Source organism: Filicampus tigris, chromosome 9 (genome assembly GCF_054856515.1).
Source record: "Filicampus tigris isolate MCC_2025a chromosome 9, RoL_Ftig_1.0, whole genome shotgun sequence".
NCBI classification, from domain to species: Eukaryota; Metazoa; Chordata; class Actinopteri; order Syngnathiformes; family Syngnathidae; genus Filicampus; species Filicampus tigris.
Genome location: NC_141225.1, coordinates 13,981,644 through 14,001,171, shown reverse-complemented (window position 1 = coordinate 14,001,171; position 19,528 = coordinate 13,981,644). Strand labels below are relative to the sequence as shown.

Here is a 19,528-nt window from a genome sequence, read left to right as displayed (position 1 = left end):
TTTTCAATGTGTTTCACACAAGCAAGGCACCGCTACGCGGTAAAAAAAGTCATTATCGCAGTAAATATTTCCATGAAAAATATTTCTACATAATCAATATAAAACAATCAAATGAGAAAACAGGATGTAAAGTGAGGCGAAAAATCTGCAAGTAATTGATGCCAATCCAAAAAGGTTTGTAAGTGCCTATAGATGCCACAAGATGGCGACAAAGCAATTTTTTACTATTAGACAAAGACTATGGCATGACTAAACGAAGCTTCTCCACTCACTTCAACATAGCTATTTGGCACCAAAATGCCACAAGATGGTGCCAAAGCAATAATTGGATATTGGCAGTTTTAGCCGGTGCGCAAAAACAGTCATTAGTGAGTTTTTCTTGTTTTTCGGCCAATAACAGAGGATTCCACCCCCTAATTCCCAGAATTGAATCGTGAATGTCGAACCAAGAATATGTGGGGATCACTGTGAAGTGATAACGAGGATTACATTCTTAATTCGCCGCGCAAACGTGAAGACTGCGTGGCGTTCGTACCCGCAAAACGTTCTCTGCTGTCAGATTTCAGGAAATTCCCTTTAACAGAATGCTGTTACTATGCATATGCTCCACGCTGTAGATGCTTTACATGCTGATTGTTGATGGCAAGGAAAACCCTCAAAGACAACTTCGAAGTGACGAGCTGAGAAAAACAACTTCCGCAGCACTTGACTTGACTGTTTATCCAAACGAGTGCGGATGCAGCCGACGCACATAAAGTGTGTGCGTGCGTGTTTGTAGACATCTGTCTGCCGCGTGTCCGGGCCTGTGGCATCACAGCCCTATCGCTAAGTCAGAAAAGTGGAATTTCCCAAAACGGAAGAGTTTGTTCAACTTTGTCTTCCTGTTTGCAGGGACAAACATGTACCGGATAAGAACATGGTGTCTGTTTTAACAAAGGTGATATGGTGCATGTGTTTTCATGTTGTACTCGGTGTTCTGCAAAAAAGCAACAGTTGAAACCAAATTTCCTAAAGGCGTGTTAGCTTGAACCTTCAGCAACCACCGTGCAGCGATTTGTGTGTCATGAGAGATCATCGGGTGTGACGTGGAAAATTATTATAATGATTAATTATTATTTGTAACAAAAGACTAACCATATCCACGGAAGCCTGACTGCAGTCGGACTAAATGGGTCTCCTTTTAGGACCCAGAAGCGATCAAAAAGCCTCGCCGCGGCCGTTGACTCCTCACTGCGAAAATAGAGGATTACATAGACGGAAAAAATGCGTTTCCGACTATACTTAGTCCGTCAATTTTTTAAATTTTCACGTCTATCGTTTATCGCCTAGAAAATGGGCGTCCGGTCCGTCACATAGGTGGAATGCCCAGTTCAGAGAAATACCCTATTTAAATACTCTCTAGGAATGTCTTTTTTTCTATTTTTTTTAAGGGCTTTAAAGGCACTTTTGAAATAATACAAACACATTTAAATACATATCTTAGGAGAGAGCAAGAGCAATGGATACAACAATATTGTACAAAATATGTAACAGTGTACCAATCTCTCAAAAATAAAGTAAATAAAAAAAATAAATGAATAAAAAAAATATAAATAAATAAAATACATGATTTGGATATACAGTAGCAGTCTTTCTGATCACCATCATTATCATCATATCGGTAATAAGTTTGGTATGTCAAGAAAATTCCGTTAGCGCTAAGCTAGGCACATTTCAGAATCCTAAATTGACTATAGTGAGTAATATATTAAAGCAATTTACCATCTGGGACTAAATCTCAGTGTTGCTAATTTCCTCTCAATTTGCAACATTAACCAAGACAGGAAAATCTGCACAAATGTAATATTTGGTGATTCTGATGCTTGTGCTCCCTTTGAGCTACAGCATTAGAGAACTGTAAAACTTCCTAATGATGAGTCATGTCTCTGCAAGTTCAGTTCATATTAATAGATAAGCGAATGTAAAATTTATAGCTGGCCAGAGGGCAGAAAAAAAACATTAAAAGCTCTTGAAGATGAACTCGATAAGGATCTCTGGATTCTTGAGAAACTTGAAAGTCAGCGATCATTTAGAAAACCAAACATTTAAATGACTTTTGTTTTTGTGTCCTTTTGGCAATAGTCTTTAGATTCTCCACATTCCTGTTTGGTGTCAATAAACAGAAAGATGAAACATTTTGACCATACAGTACACTAAATGTGAAAATGACAAATTCAAGCGCTAAAGCAAGTCCCCATCTGGACAAAAATAGAGACATGTTTACTATCGTAGACTACCTATTGTTGTTTGAGGTTGCATTTCCTAACCTTGCAAAACCAAACAACTTCAATGAAACTCTAAAAAAAAAAGGTCTTACGTCAGAAACTGACATGTGCCATATACAAGTTAACGTCATCCCCACTGAAGCCAAACACGAGACCAGGAGTGCCCAAGTCCCGTCGTCGAGAGCCTCTATCCGGCCTGCTTGAGACTCTTCCAACACACCTGATTCAAATGATCAGGATCGTTATGAGGTAGTGATAAACGATGCTGCAGTATTTTGGGAAATCTACACTTGGCAGAATGTTTGATAGAACTCTTGTGTTAGATCTCTTTAGCTTGTGTAATTGTACCGACTGTTGTTGCAGGGGGTGGATTCTGTCTTTGTGACCTCCCCACCTTCTTCCTTACTCCCTCGTGACCTTTTATAGCTGCTATCCTTCAACACGTTCATTGTTATTCCGCCCAGCGCCACGGTGTGCTCAGGGATCACTCGAATATGTCGCCACCTCAGCTCCTCACGTTGACAGTCGCCTATGAGACGAGACGACCGGCTGACTCTCATCCACTGATGAACGCAGTGTGGACAGAAAGGAGCAATGCATCTCCATGCTAAAAAGTAAATATTAGCCTGTTGAACTCTCAAAGTGGAAGTCAACGCAAACATTTTTTTTTTGCAAGAATATGTTCTATGCAAGCCCACTAGTTGAAACAGGGCACTCTGATAAATATTGCGTTTGTGGAATAACTGTTAATCCACTCGTCTTTAGCCAGCTCTGGGGGCGGCCATTTTGTCTTCTGTTGACTGAAGATGACATCACAACTGCTCACAACGACCAATCACAGCTGACCTGTTTTCTGAATCTGAGCCGTGATTGGTCGTTGTGAGCAGTTGTGATGTCATTTTCAGTCGACAGAAGACAAAATGGCCGCCCCCAGAGATGGCTAAAAACTAGTCTATTTTGCTGCTTAACTTATATTCCACAAACACAAAATTAATTAGAATACCGTGTTTCAACTAGTGGGCCTGCTGGGAACATATTCTTGGAAAAAAAAAATGTTTGGGATGACTTCCGCTTTAAAACACTTCCGAAATGGGCTACCCAAAGAATGATGAGAGATGCTGTCATGGTGAAGCTTCTTTGTGCATTTTGTTGAATGTGAAAAGTGGAAACTTGGAGAGCAATTTGCGAGTGTGACAGCAGACTGGTGTGACTGATATTGTCAAGAAGCGTACTCAAGTACTTCAGTCGGCCTATTCGGTGAAAAAAACTCACGTCGTCAGGATGGAAATGATTATTGATTCATCGATTATCGGTGTGTTAGTCTCATAAGTGAGCTCGATAAACAGAATCGGATGGATGACACTCATCATTGCATGGAAGAGAAGAACAAAACAACTGCTGATAATACAAAAGACGGCAGGGTTGGCCTTTTAGCCTTTGGGTGAATATGATTTTTTGATTACCGGCACATTACTGGCCCGAATGACCTCATGTGTTACTGTGCTATCCTATCCTGAATGATGCAAGGGTGTGTTGTAGAGGTTGGAAGCGGGGTTAATAAATAGCTTACCTTGATCCCTCTTTTCATGCTCTCGCCACAGGCGACAGGTTGCAATGAGATAGAAGTGGAACATGGAAAATGGATTTTCGATGTGAGAAAATAAGAAGGACCTACGGTGTCCTGCAATGAGCCCCCGCTATTATGCCGTGACCTAAAGGGAGAGTAATGAGGCAGAAGCTGGAACAGAAAGGGTAGATTATCTCATAGTGGGACCTCGCTTTTACTCTTTCTTATCTCTGTTGGCTGAGAGGAGAGGTAGACTCAACACTAACCCTTTAATTTGAAGACAAATATACAGTGGTGGCCTAGAGGTGACGTAATAAAAATAAAGGAGGAAAGTAAGCAAACTAAAAAATAACTGCCTATTTTTGAGTCAACCCAATGCAATTTTCCTTCACTGACTCGCCTATCTACCACAATATTGGTTAACAATTTTCCTGCTTTGCCTTGTAAGCAAAGATTTGCGATAACCACTAGCTTAATGGTAAGGCAAAATGCCATAGACAGGCTAACAAATGGCATCACATTGCAGCATATTTGAACAAATCGTGAAGCATATGTACAGACAAGGAAACGGCCAGGGAGATTACAGATGTGTGAAGACTGCGTTCCGCCCCGATAGTACGTGTCTGTATGTGACAGCGTATCGAATGAATTTTCTAAGAAGTGTGTAAATTTCCCTTTACAATTCTTTTAATGTGATCCCATCCAATAAAATATCAATACAAAGCTGGTTTGTTGGCTCTAAATGGGATGAGACAGTAGCAAAGGAAACCAAATATAGGACCCTTTGTTAATTATTAATTAGGGACGGGCAGAATAATCACATGATTCTTTTGTTGATTAGTCGTGTCTGGGTCAACCAAGGCAAATTGGAGTGCATCATTTGACTGCAACCAGTGGAGGAACTGTTAATATTGGTGATGTAGTTTGTTGTTTTAAGAAGGCAATATGATTTTTTTTATGAAGCAATGTTTAATTGATTAATTGTATTTTGTTACTGCTCTTGCTTATTTGCTCTTGAGTATTTGCTCCTTTCTCTTGTAAATTCAATCATCTATAACAATTTTTGTACGGGGGAAAATAAAAAAAAAACTCATCTTGCCCATTTTGGCTCTAATCCAGAGCGTCCGTTAGTGATTCCGACTGCAAACTTCGGTCGACTTTCATCAGCATAGCGTCGCCCCCGACCTAAAAAAAATCAGTTTTTGGGTGATTTTGAGGGTGCGTACCATGTGAGTCTTATACTCGGGAAATTACGGTATTACAGAAATTCTGCTAAAGTCAAACATGTAAGCGTTGCAGCCGAATCCTCTGGGGATTCTGCCATCGTGGTGATAAGACGTTACCACTGTTAACAAAGGAATCCAGAGGGGCTGATGCTGAAGGAAACAATCAAAAAGATACTTTTCTCCCCGGGGGAGAGCTAATTAGGAACAACAAGCCTGTAAATGGAAGGCAGGGAAGTGTCCAACGGGATATTGTAGTGGCCATAACAAACATCCTACAATGTGTATGCGTGTGTGCGCGCGCATGTGTATGACAGTACACAAGAGGGAAATGAATTGAGAGCCGTAAACGGCTTATAGATTCAGCTTGAGTGCTTCATAAAGCAGCAGCGAACGAGAGCCCAGATGAGACAATGTTGTTATGAGGCAAGTCATACATTGTGCAGCCAGCTTGAAATTAATGGTACTGTAGGAGTGATAAGAAAAACATCTGCACCAACAGTTATTCAGGAATGAGAGAATTTGTTGTTGAAAATATGCAGATTTTGATAATAGTGACCTTACTTTGTCATCTAGAAAGCCTCGAAATGGATGACTCGGCTCAGTGCTGCACCGAGAGGATATCTCAAACTATTATGCAAATGAAGATCACAAATTGTTCGCAACATTTGCTTTGGGTTGAAAGTGCTTTCAGGGTGACTGTATGCTATTCCATTTTTTGCTATCTAAACATCTGACCAGTCCCAAACAGATAGTGCACATTGTGACATCAGCGTGTGCATGAACACGCATACATAATGTAAACATCTGATCATTTGCAGGTCCTGCGAAAGGGAGGGCTGTGCCATTGTGGGAGTGATCATAGCTGACGTCAGTCATGGCCAAACAAAAGTGTCTCCTTTCATTTGCTTTAAATGCTGTGTGCTAGTTAATCTGCGCCACGAGGTGGGCACTTTTTCATGATTTCATTTCATGATTCAGAGGGTTTGATGCCCACTGTTCAATACACAGCATTTCTGAATGAAATAAGACTTGTCAGACGAGATGTTACCCCCTGCGTCGGCACTTATACGTGTTTTGAGCAGGTGTAAGTTCCATATCAACTTTCTCTCACCAAATTTCACTCCGCCGGGCACATCTCCAAGACACTCCGTCTGCAAAATTAGCAAAATATGCGCAGCGAGTCCCGCGCTAATACTGTATGAAAATCAGGGTCACAGATTCTGTCTATGAAAAAGTAGAGCCCTAAATGTCCATAAGTCTTCCTTGCACGCTTCCTACGTCTCGTACCAAACCCAACTGACACGGCAAAAGCTAATGGGACGACTGTCTTTAAATGGACCATAAAAAGAGGAGATGCTCATTGCACTAATTAAAAGTCTTTGCTTCCCCACGCCTACAGCCTGCCCTGGAAGTGTTTCTCCTCAGAGAGCTGTGCCTCGCTGGCTGCTGGTAATTATGCACTTGAGTGCTTCATCACCCACAGTTGTTTGGTGTGCAGAGGATGTGCAAATCACACTTTGTTGTAACCATTATCCCGAGTCTTGAAAGGATTTTATTTGCTTGGCCACTCATGGCCAGAAAGAGGTTTATATGAGAAACTTGTCAGGATTCAGAATCATACAAGCTTCTGCAGACCTTGCTGATTATCTGATCATTTGAATCAGGTGCGTTGCAGCGGGGAGAGAGTGAAAATAGGCAGGACACTCGAGGAACAGGATTGAAGACCCCTGCTTTAAACCGTATAGATATCGAGTGTCTTTCATACAATGCAATTATTCAATCCATGTTGAAAATTGTTCTTGAAATGGAATTGTCCTATTGACTCAGCGCGGCTGTGGCACGTTCACCATTTTTCCGGCCTGATATTAACGGACACACTTGACACACTTTGGGCATACAGAAGCATCCATTACCTCAATCACTTCAAGTTGGAACATTGTTCTAGTAAAAATGTGTGGGCTGCTAAATTGTCGGTGTGTTATTTAAAGGCTTATATTCAGAGGTGCGCAGTACTAAACTAGTCTGACTGTGGAGACGTTTTGCTTTTGGCTACTGCTTTGGCTGAAACGGTCAAAAGTGCACAGTGTTGTAGTGTAAGAAGAGTACAAATACTTTGTTACTCGTATTTACAGCTCTTGAATTTGATCATATTTGACTGAGGTGTGACCTAATGAAGTAGATAAATATAAACAATTTGATATCGAATGGTCTTTCAATTTTTTACCACAAAATAATTTTGACCAACAATGAAAGTTCTTTATTGAACACGTCAATAAAGATGCTAATACTGCTAATAATAATACATTGTCCCAGTACAATGCTGTAATCTTTTCCAATGATGTATTTGTCAATAAGCACAATGCTCAGGTGATTAAAGGGCCTATAAACGTTGTCACAATCGACCTCGCCATTTCACTCTGATTAGCTGATTAACTCACTTGTTCTGTGCATGCTTATATATTGTTAACATCGATTAGCGTAATGAGAACATATTGGGATGCTTTGTCTTGTAATCAGATCCACGTTGTCCTTTTCGTGTGTGTATTGTCTGAGTTGAATGCTAAGCAATTACTCAATGGAATCAAATCAGTAAACTGTCTTTTTTTTTTTTTTTTTTTTAACAGAAAAGGTCACCGCACAAAAGAAATACACCAGAGTCTATATTGTTGATGGGACTACTCAACATGACAACTTGTTTGTGTTTTTGGCACAATCAATACAGCAAAACATAAAAACAAATATTTTCCTGGTACTAAGAGTACAATTTACAATCATATATTTTACTGTATCCGTACAGCAAAACTGGGGTAATTCTGTTTTGTGCCTTCAAGATCACAATAATACAAAGCAAGGGTACACAGATGAAGAAGATGCCGGGCATGCATATATTAAAGCAAATGACTCGACAGCAGAATGAGACAAAACAATCTGATGATCAAGTTCTACTTAAACACTTGGCACCCACTAAACAGCCATTATACTGTCATATTGCTCACTTTTGTTTTCTAAGTGTGCTTTTACGGCATAGTATTCATAGCCTCCCTCATACAATTACAAGACATGACTGCTAAAAACATTAAGTGCATTAGTACAAGGAATATTTAAAAAAAAAAAAAAAAACACTGGTCATTTACAAAAATGCACTTTACACACAATAAGTTACACTCTCCTCCATCACAGGCTCCAGGTTCGCGGTCCCCCTGTTTCATGAAAAAAAAATTTCAGTTAAAGAAACTCTGTGTAACCTTAAGTTTACAAAAGCGGTAGTGTTTTGCGTGAAGTCAACCACATTTCCCATAAGCACCAGCGGCGCAGCATATCGTGTACTGACGTGAAATGCTGAGCTCTCTGCATTTCTGTTTCTGGCTGTGTTTAGGATACATGGCGATGATTTAGTGAATCTAATTGTGTCCAAACAATATAATATAATGATGTTTTGTCTTTGTAACGAATGGGGAAAGGGGGGAAGTGACATATGCCATAAAGCAGTCAGCACATTTGTAGTTTTTTTGTGTAGCAGGGTTTGTGGTTTCCTCCTCAAAGTTGCGTAGTGGCAGTAACAGCGATACAGAACCCCTCAGGCCATGACAAAGGTATCATTCAACCAGTTGTAAACCGATGTTTCATCAGAGGAGTTATGAAAATATTTTATTTAGGTCGAATACTTACGCGGTGTTGCTTTAACTAATTTGATTGACTTAATATGACTGAATATTGAGTGCGCTGTAGTTCAATTTTCGATGCAATTAATCTATTGTAGTCCCTCCATAAACTGCTAGAAAAAGATATAGCATGTTTTTTTATGAAAAACAATGTTACTATACCATATAAAAACACAGTGACAACATTGGCTCTCCATATCACCAGCAAACACGGAAAACGTTGGGACAAAAGTCACAAAACACGACTGAACCTAATATATTGTCCTTCCATGTTCTTCTTCTGTTGTGTCTTTTGGCAATTGACAAAGCAGTTTTATGGTACATTACCGCCACCATTTCATACTGCCATTCCAATGTAAGAAATCCAATGTAAATGATCGTGACGGGTAATTGTGAAGTTTGCTGCCGCCATCTCGTGGTGGGGGTCTGAAGTGCATGCATTATCTCAAATTCTTTGCTCTTACAAAGACAAAAAAAAATCAACCAAGCACTGGCTCGTTTCGTAATCTAGTAAGTCAAGGAAATCGTATCTCAAGGCACCACTAAATCTGGTCAAACATAATTCATTCCACTGGAAATTATTTTTCCCACAAGGAGATAATGGGAAATGTTTACAACACCGCAATGTACAACAACAGCAATAAAATCAATGTCGGACAACATGTGACAGTGTCAATCAAAACCTTGCGTCGTATTTGTAATGGTAGAGGATGTTGTGACCACTCAGCGTAGACCGGGGTGCCAGTGGGCACAAGGTAGCCCCAAAGGACCACATGAGTAGCCTGCAAGCCTGTTCTGAAAATAACTCACCAGTGATGGGACATTGTGATTTCCTTGGACTGTTGAACGTACTGAAGAAGTGATGATGTAAACATTTGTAGAGAGATAATACAAGTAAAGTGTAGCCTATTGACATTTATCTGTTCCTTAGCTTGTTAAATCATTGTTGATAATTATTGTAAGAAATCATTCACATGAACAGTGTCTTCACAAAGATGAATAATTACATATACATGAAGTAATTTGAGCAAATGTGTTATTTCAGAATTACCGGTAGCCCTTTGCATGAACGAGTACCCAAGAAGTCGGCTACCTTCCAATCTAAAAATGGTTGATGACCCCTGGCGCAGAGCAGTGATTCTCAAACACTGTGCTGCGGCACATTAGGAAATTATACAATTTCACTTTCCAGTAATTGGCCCGACAATTATATTAATAATTACAATTATTACAAATGATGTGCCTTTGTTAGTTTTATGTTTGCCAGGGATATATTGTGGCAAGCGGAACAGTTAAATGGACTTCCACTAGATGGCTGAAGGTACAATTAACCCGTGTATCCTTCTGTTGCCATTCATGTAACAGAATAATAGCTTTGCGTTCAACTAAACAGGGCCATATTTCACTCCGAATAAATGTGTGAGTACATTGAGACGAGATTATCATTATTTCAGTATACAGTGGCACCTTGACATAAGAGAGTCTCGACTTGAGTTTTTCAAATGGAGTTTACTCTGAAACTAAACATAGAAAAGGAATATACACTTGTATTTAAAACAAACATAACTTCGCCTTAAAGTCTGCTAGCCTAATGCTAACACATAATGGGAAACGCCTTAGACGAGCTAACAATAGCATCCATGTAGTGGTGACAAAACGCTTCTAACAATGGCTTTTTGAACACAAGCGGTGCAGCAACCCACGTAGCCACACAATATAACAATACTCACAGGCATACATTCTTTATCCTCTGCAAAAAAACAACTGATATTACTGCAACTTACTGACTTAATTACAGTAGATGTGAACATCTTTTTTGTTCGTTTCTGCATCATTGTAATATACTGCCCCCCGATGTCCAGGAGCCGCAACGATTTAACCATGATGCACAAACTGTTGTAATACTTTACATTCTATTTAATTACACCAATACTGTGTGATTAGTAAAGATGAATAAAGTACAATATTATAGAGTGCTATTTTCCTTATCAAAAACACATTACATTTCTTCTTTCTGTAAGCTATGTAATGGAACCTCTGTATATATGTTTATGTTTATTTATTGGTGTGCCTTGAGAGTTTTCTAATGTAAAGAATATGCTTTCGGTCACTGGCAAACTCTAGACAGTATATGAGGTAAAAAAAAACAAAAAAAACTCCCCTCCACACAGCATGCCAGGCCTTTTATCACCACCTTAATGCAGCAATCAGACCCAAGCGTGGACACCGCCCACCCAGTCCATCAGCCTCCCTCTGTACCGTGCGCGACTGATTGGCTGAATGAGAAGCAGGAGTCGAAACCTTCGCAGCAAGCCGCAGAAAACCGCCGCCGCCACCACCACGAGCGGCGACATCATCACAAAGCCCAGGATGATGAGGGCCGAGCAGCTGTTGTCGTCAAGGTAATTGCAGATGGCCGACGAGCCGTCCAGGATCTGTGAGGACACAGGGAAGGGTGTGAGAGTGGAGGAGGGTCTGAGTGGCCCTCTAGTGCAGGGGTCGGCAACCTTAAGGAGGGAAATCAACCCAAACATTTTTTTCAAGAATATGTTCCCAGCAGGCCTATTAATTGAAACACGGCATTCTGATTAATATTGCGTTTGTGGAATATGAGATAAGCAGCAAAATCCACCCCTTTTTAGCCATCTCAGGGGGGGGAGGCCATTTTGTCACTTGTGTCGACTGAAAATAACACCACAACTGCTCAGGTAACGCCTTACTATACATGGTCATTTTTTCTCACAAAAAAACGACAGACGTGACAAAATGGCCGCCCCCGGAGATGGATCAAAACAGATCGATTAACTTTTATTCTACAAACGCAATATTTATCAGATTGCTTTGTTTCAACTAGTGGGCTTGCATAGAACATATTCTTGAAAAAAATATATTTGGGTTGACTTCCCTTCTTTAAATACTCAAAGATCCATTTTGGCCATCTACCACATATATTGTGGTTTGTTTGTTTATTTTTTTACCTGTATGTATAAAGAACTATTGTGCATTGCACATATGAATGATGGTGACGATAAACTGCTACAGGGAACACAGAATTTTATTTCTGCATCCAACAAAAACATTTCGAACTTTGGAAATTTAAAAAAACAACAACAACATTACATTGTTTGAATCTTACTGTCATATAAAAGTCTTTTTTTATTTGAGTCCTCATTTTCCTCAAATTAAAACTTTAATTAGTCACCAATTTATCTTGTGCGGAGTGTGCAGTCAGCTGTCATATTGCATATTTGCAAAAATAATAGCCCATTAGAATCTTTATTTTACCTGGTTATTGTGATTTTTGCTCCTGGGCCTCAGCGTCCCGCATCTGCATATCAGGGCTGCAGACGCCACCTTCATTTTCACACACAATTGTAAGCCGTCGTCTGTCAATGATGTTTATTTTGAATATAGTTCAAGTAGGGCGTCTCATTAAACGTTCTGTTTTCTCAGAAACATATCTTTCCCTGGATTTATCCCTTATCCATGGTTATTTATCCATGGTTTGCCTACTGGGGGTCGAATACATGTATTAATGAAATATTTATTTTCCAAACTCACAGAGTCACAGCTGATGAATGAAAGTGCCAAATACAACCTTAGGGCTGCAAGTTGCTGACTCCTGGGATTTTGATTTTTGGCTAGCCATGTACTGTAAGTTGGTGCATTCGTGTTGGTATTTGTAAAGGAGAGACGTCATGTGGCCAGTGAAATGTGACAAAAACAAGTTGGCACCAACTCTCTGAGCTGTCAATCAATGATGATGATGGGGAAGTCCACACACACAAACACGCAGAGGGATGCTGCAAAATTTCCAGTTACATGAGGCAGATGATAACAGCTCGTTCATGGGTGTATATACTGCATGACCTCACCATAAGGAAAAAATAGGCAGACGCTCCTTAGAAGCTGCCATCAGCTTGTATTGGAACTCAAAGTGCTTGCCCTGTCTCTAGTCCCCTAAAGGAGACGAGTGCAAAGTACATCTACTTCATATTTCTTGTTAAAGACATTGTTTTTAATTTTCTTTCTTCACTCTGCTGAAGCTGTGCGGCATTTGAGGAGTTATGTTTTATTAAAATTAATTGCTGTAATGCTTCGTTTTCAGAAGGAAGCTCGTGAGCCATTGATGTAAATTCACATGCAGATTAATATCTGCTTAAAGTGGAAGTCAACCCAAACTTGGGGTTGTTCTATGCAGGCCCACTAGTTGAAACAAGATATTCTGATTAATACTGTGTTTGTGGAATATGAGTTAAGCAGCAAAAACTAGTCATCTCAGGGGGCGGCCATTTTGTCACTTCTATCAACTGAAAATGACATCCCAGTTGCTCAGGGCTCAGGTAACGACCAATCACAGCTCACCTGTTTTCTGAAGCTGAGCCATGATTGGTCGTTACCAGAGCCCTGAGTAGTTGTGATGTCATTTTCAGTCGATAGAAGTGACAAATGGCCGCCCCCTGAGATGGCTAAAAATGGGTGACTTTTGCTGCTTAACTCAAATTCCACAAACTCAATATCAATCAGAATGCTACATTTTAACTAGAGGGCCTACATGGATCATATTCTTGAAAAATATATGTCTGGGTTGACTTCCACTTTAATACACGCAGTCAATCAGCTCATTGTTTTATTTATTGCATTGCTCATGGAACTACGACCTTTGAAAAAGAGTTTGAGAAGATGCTGTAATGCAGGCATTTGTTCTTAAGAAGTGTCAAAGAAGAGTAAAGATGTAAAGATTAAACTATAGAAAATCTATCGATGGATTGATTTTTTTCTGCTCCCACGCTGTACTTTGCCTCTTCGAATAGCTCACCTGAGCGGCTGCAAGCTGCGCATAAGGAGGCAGGAAATCGAGCCATAATTCAAGCCACACAACTCACAATTGCCAACTCATTTGCAAGCAGGCGGCTCTGATGAGAAGTTCTTCATATTCTTGACATTTGCAAAAGACAGAAACATTTTTCAGCATCAGCCTTGGATTGTTCCTTCGCATTTGTGAAATGTTATAAGCTGCATAATTCCACCTGATTGACTAGAGCTGGTTTATAAAATAAATCAAGTTCCGCTGAAGAGGAGAAAAATGAACAAAGTCAACAAACCTTTTAAAATGTCTGTGTAGATTGCCAGTCATCGAGGTTATGCTAATCTGCCACTCAGGCAACTGGATTTATAAGAAAGACAAAATGACGTCTTCAAGTTCTTTGGTACTTATGCATTATTTATAGATGATATCAAGCACCATTTATGATTTCTTTATACATTTATGCATTCACACGAGTGGCTGGCTGGAGGTCAATTTGTAGAGATCAGGCAGTGCTCTTGGAGTTACTTCTTGCATAATAGAAGTCAATTTTGAAGGGTCGGAATACCGACTATTCACACTCCTACACAGTAGGTGGCGATGATGCCCCGTAATGCTAATGGTTCCAGCCATTTCACAGATAAAAGAAAAGCTCATTTGTTTTGATATGCTAATGACCGAGGCTAAACTCAGAATGACCACATAAAATATGAATTTGCATTTGAATGCAATTAATTGCAAGTTAAATGAAAAAAATGTGTTTTTTTAATCATCAAATTGCATTTTTATACATAAATGTCAACATTTTTGAAATTGTGTGACTATTGGCACGCTGTAATCATTTTTAATGATAATAATTACCAGGTTAAAATTGTAACATGGTCTCATTAACCCTTTCAAGCACAGTGGTGACTACAGTGGACAGCTATTTAAAAGTTGCTTTCGCCTATATTAATTAATATAAAAAAATTGTGATCTTACAAATCATATCATCAGATCATAATTCATGCATGAGAGGGATAAATACGTGCGAATGTTGAAAATCTCCAACCCTTGATTTGGTTCGCGGCTTGTCCATACAGGCAGTGATGATGTAGAGCCAGACCAGTTAAGAGCCTTTGATTTAGAGTGTTCAATGAAGCCGAAGTGCAACTTTTTGGAATGTGGGAGCAAGGCAATCGATTCACAGTCGTTATTGCTTCCTAGCCAGACAGGTTGCTATTCCGCAAGTGTGATTGACTCGGAGTCGCACCGTGATTATTATGCATTCACTTGAGTATTTTGAGCAGACTATTTCAGTGTTTATTGTCCACACTGCCATGCAGTAGTGAAATATAATATCTGCAATGGTCGCACGCTGGGCGGGTTGGCTTATTCAAGGACGTAGCTGTAGATCTTCACGGGAAGATGTGACACCAAGACCTATGCAGAATTTAATCTGCTGGTCCCTCAGTGTTTCGTGTGTTTCATACTTTGTCTGTCTGTGGTAGCGAGTACGTACAGAGTTTGCTTACAGATTGAATGTGTTGTAATTTAACAACAAACAAAAAGATCAATAATAATCCACTTGGAATTAAGTGAGGTGTTTGTAGTTGCCATGGCAACAACAAATCACCTACTTCAGTTGCCTTATTGAACCAACAATGTTCATGTGTCTGTATGACCCACCCTGCCCAAAAATATAGCAGCCTAATGCAAGTCACGTTTTAGTTTGATTGCTACATTGAAGAGTTTTCTTCTAAAAAAAAAAAAAAAAAGCGATTTTAATTTGACGCTAAGAAACAATACAACACACTATAAAAACAATACTTTTCCCATTGTTTTCCATATGAAAAGAAATGAGCCTGGTGGAAAGCAATCACGGAATCAATTGCGCAGAACATTACCAGAGATTCGGGGCTCTATTTTTTTGTCCAGGGCAGCAAGTTATGGAACTCTGCACGGAGGTGGGTAAGACCTTGTGTTGGTATTTTCACGGACATGCAGAAACAGCGCATTATAAAAACGGACAGCTTGTGCCGTTGTGGCTGTGAATGCAACCAAGTTGATTCGCTGACGATCATCGCCGCTCATCTCATTTCCCCTTAAATCTGGCATGAGAAAAGCGCACCATTTGTACTTGACATGACGGAAGAAGGAATTGATTTGCTCTAGTCCGGTGGCAGAGTGAACTATGCCATGTATGTATATAAGAAACTGAGAGCAGACCTCCATGGGTGGATGATTTAACATTGGCTAGCGACATCAAAGATCTGTGAAATGGCCACTTGGAGACAGCCTTCCACCCCAATCATTCGTGCCTGTGTATGACCCTTGTGTGTTGAATGATTTTAGAAATAATGTGTTCCATTAATTGATTTCACAATCATTCAGAGAGTTCGATGCACACAGTTGTCATATGATGACATCCGCCACACACGTCCGCGGAGCTCAGAATCGGTCTGCCTGTTCCTTGATCAAAATCGCATTACACCTCCTGCGCCACAACTTAGACCTGCTTTACCTGGTCTAAAGATTAGTCGACTTTCTACCATCAAATTATCAGGCGCACCGGGGGCGTGACAAAGGAAACACCCTCAGTAAGCCAGAACACACAACAAGGCACAGAGAGATTAACCAAATTCTCCAACATGCTGGTGGATATTCTCAATCATCCAGGTCATTTCTTTCACAGGTCACTGAATCAATCGCAAATAAACTGCTCTATTTGTCCAAGAAGACGTTTCTCCCCTCATCTGAGAAGGCTTCATCAGTTCATGCAACAAGGCAGTGAATTGAATATTAATGAGGGATTTTCCACCCAACGACTTATTGATCAACAGACTCCTCCTCGCCAGGCATTTTAACGATGGTCATTCGCATCCCAAAGGAATGATACCGTTGCCGGTGGTGGGATCGCATCTCCAACTTGGAGCAGAAATAGTTGGGTTTTTCCTCACCAACTCAGGCTGGGCTGTCGTAAGCAAGATTTGTTGCATGAACTGATGAAGCCTTCTCTGATGAGAGGCAAACCATCTTCTAAGAGAAAAAGAGAGCAGCGATAAAATTCAAAAACAACCGCAGTGAGGCTTGTGCCTGCATGAAGATGAAGATGCGCCAGTTTTTACGCTTGAGCATAGCGCAGCTGCGCAGTCTACGAAAATAGAGCCCGCGGTGCCCATTCATATATTATAAAAACAACACACGTAGACACACAATAGTCACAATCATATATTCTTTATCCTCTGTGAAGAACGCCTAATATTACTGTCGCTTACTGAGCAATTGTGACCATCTCCTTTATGTGTAACTGTGTTACTGTGTTGTACTGCCCCCAGGCGGCCATGGCGCACACACCAGAAGGAACGGCACGCTGACAATTGAAGTAAAGCAAAAAATGAGGCTAAAACTCCTCTCTTACACATGATTTATGTCATACCTGTAATTTTTTTCAAAGTACAATATAATAGAGTACTTTTTTCTTATTATACAACACGTTACATTTTTCTTTCTTTGGTTGGAGGCTCAAACGTATTAATGGCATTTCCATTAACTTCAATAACAATATGATTATTTGAGAAATGAGTGTCTTGAGCGTCTCAAGGCACCACTATAGTGAAATTCTGGACGTAGTGACTTTATGTTGGACTCAACTCACCCTGGAATGGCAAAGGAATCCAGCGTAGAGCAGCACCACTGCTGGCAGCAGCACCAAGGAGAATACCAGCGTCAGGAGCAGAGAACCAGCCAGGAGCACACACACGTTCCAAAGGACCAGAGCTGCCCCGCACACCACGCAGTCTGCCCAGCCCCTGCGGGTGCCCCACGCGGAGCCCCCGCTGTGGGCCACGGGAGGGGGCAGCATCTTCACTCGTTCGCCCAGCCACAACTCTTCCTCCTTCTCCTCCTCGACTGAGCCTCCATCGTCCAGGTCAACATCAGTGCCACACATCCTGAGAGGAAGATTTAGTCACATAGGAGAGGAGTGGAGCAATATGCACTAGCGGCTTTTTTGGGAGGGGCCTCTAATTGTGAAGTAAAACTCATGATCCCCTTTCCACCTCATTATTGATGGTCAGAAAGTCATTAGACTAAATGCAAATAGGCATTAGCTTATAGCTTTTACCCCCCCCCCCCCCCCCCCACACACACACACACAAACGCCCATCCTATTGTCGCTTTAGCTTGACCGTCGGCACAGACAATCTATTTTTATCTTAAACGTGCAGAACATGTACAACCTGCTGGAGAGATTAAACGCTCATTAAAGCATTTATGCATAGCATAGGGCTTAATTCTAATACACTTTATGATGCTTTAGTGACATTTCCTCCCACTATATCAAACAATAAGGTGCGGATATAACAAAGTAGTAAAAATACTGCTTACCTGCAAGCGTGTTCGAATAACAGTGAGTCGGTGCTATTGAAGTCTCGGGGGTGTGAAAAGCGCGGAGCTGCTGTTTTTACACACAAGAGCAACAAATAAGTCTTGTAGTGACAGTTTTTCATATGCTGGAGCAAAATCAAATGCGAGTTGAGGCGACGCTGAGCAAGAGGTGGACACTTTGGGCGCGTGGGGGCGCGCGACCCGAGCCCGCGTGCACGAGCACCACACGCACGCTCACGTGTATTTTTTCCCCCCCACACACATGGATAATTTATTTCATGGGAAATTAATTATTTATTATGTGAAATTTACTTAATCATTTAGTTCCATTTGAATCAAGTTGTTTTCTTTCTTTTTTCTCCCTTTAATTTTTGCTTGTTTTGAACATCACGGCGTTTATGTGACTATGCAAATGGTTGACGAGACGGGAAACATCAGCAACTGAGGTCCATAATGGTCTGTTTGTTATAACTTATAACTATATATGTGATGAATGCATTCAGTTTTAAGAATCACATCAACCCAGCTCTGGTTGACGTTATGTTGTGCTTTTAAATTGGACAATTTACAACGTACAGAGACACGACTGCATAATTAACACAGAGTGCTTTTAAAATCAATCAATCAATCAATCAATCAATCAATCAATCAATCAATCAATCTCTCCAATGGCCCTCACCAGATATCCACCCATGAGTTGAATAACCTCTGCTCGAGTTTGCATCGCTAAAAGCATGCTGATTTTCACATTAGCAGATAGCATATTGCGCAAATGCAATTACATTGTTCATATTGATAAGAGGTCAATAATAAACTTTCTTTACAGATGTCACATTCTGCACAGTAATTTTCAGTGTAATGAAACTGACGGAAAATGAATCTCGTGTATCGCAAAATCCATTGCGGTCTATAATAATTGATTCTCTAGATCCCAGTTATCAAGTGTGAAGTTACACAAAGAAGTAAATAGGCCTATACTTTGTTGGCCGTCTGTTTCATGGACCGTTCTGAAACTTGCTAAAATGTGATGTTAGCGTTCTGCTAATTTACATAATATTGGCTGGGCGAAGGATGGGCGGTAAGTGTGTTGAGAGCACGTATTCGCTCATCTGGCTGCAACGCCCTCATCATGTTAACAAAAGCTGCACTTTGGGTTATTTGCCAGAAAAAAATAGGGTTAAAATTGCATGATCATTCTTGACCCAGGGATTATCTTCATTAGTGTATGTTAGTGATGGTGTTGAAATGTTTTGTAGGACTGGAGTCCATAAGCCCAATTAGCAATTTACAAAACAACTACTTACTCAATGCGTGTTCGTTTTGTCTTTCAAGAAGGTATCCAATGTAAATAAAGATTCACACCAGCCGATTGAATTTTCTCGTCAGTTTTCTTTACCATCTCTGAAGTTCAGGAATCATACAACAATCAGATCAGGGCAGCTTTTCCATCCTCGCGAATGCTCTCACCCGAGAAAAACACGCCAGCCGTGATTGATCGTGGTGAGCAGTTGTGATGTCATTTTCAGTCGATGGAAGACAAAATGGCCTCCCCCAGAGATGGCTAAAAACGAGTCCATTTTGCTTCTTAACTTATATTCCACAAATGCAAAATTAATCAGAATCCCGTGTTTCAA

General features: G+C 40.5%; 1 protein-coding gene across 1 annotated transcript; it reads right to left on the bottom strand.

The window, feature by feature from the left end:
- Window positions 1–7,704: 7,704 nt before the first annotated feature.
- tmem88bl (transmembrane protein 88b-like) lies at window positions 7,705–18,099 on the bottom strand. Its single transcript, XM_086042035.1, has 3 exons — window positions 17,895–18,099; window positions 17,164–17,458; window positions 7,705–11,154 (listed from the first exon to the last, which is right to left on the bottom strand). The coding sequence occupies exons 1-3, from the start codon at window positions 18,014–18,016 to the stop codon at window positions 10,927–10,929; spliced, it is 645 nt and encodes a 214-aa protein (XP_085898161.1). The 5' UTR covers window positions 18,017–18,099; the 3' UTR covers window positions 7,705–10,926.
- Between the last annotated feature and the right edge of the window lie 1,429 nt (window positions 18,100–19,528).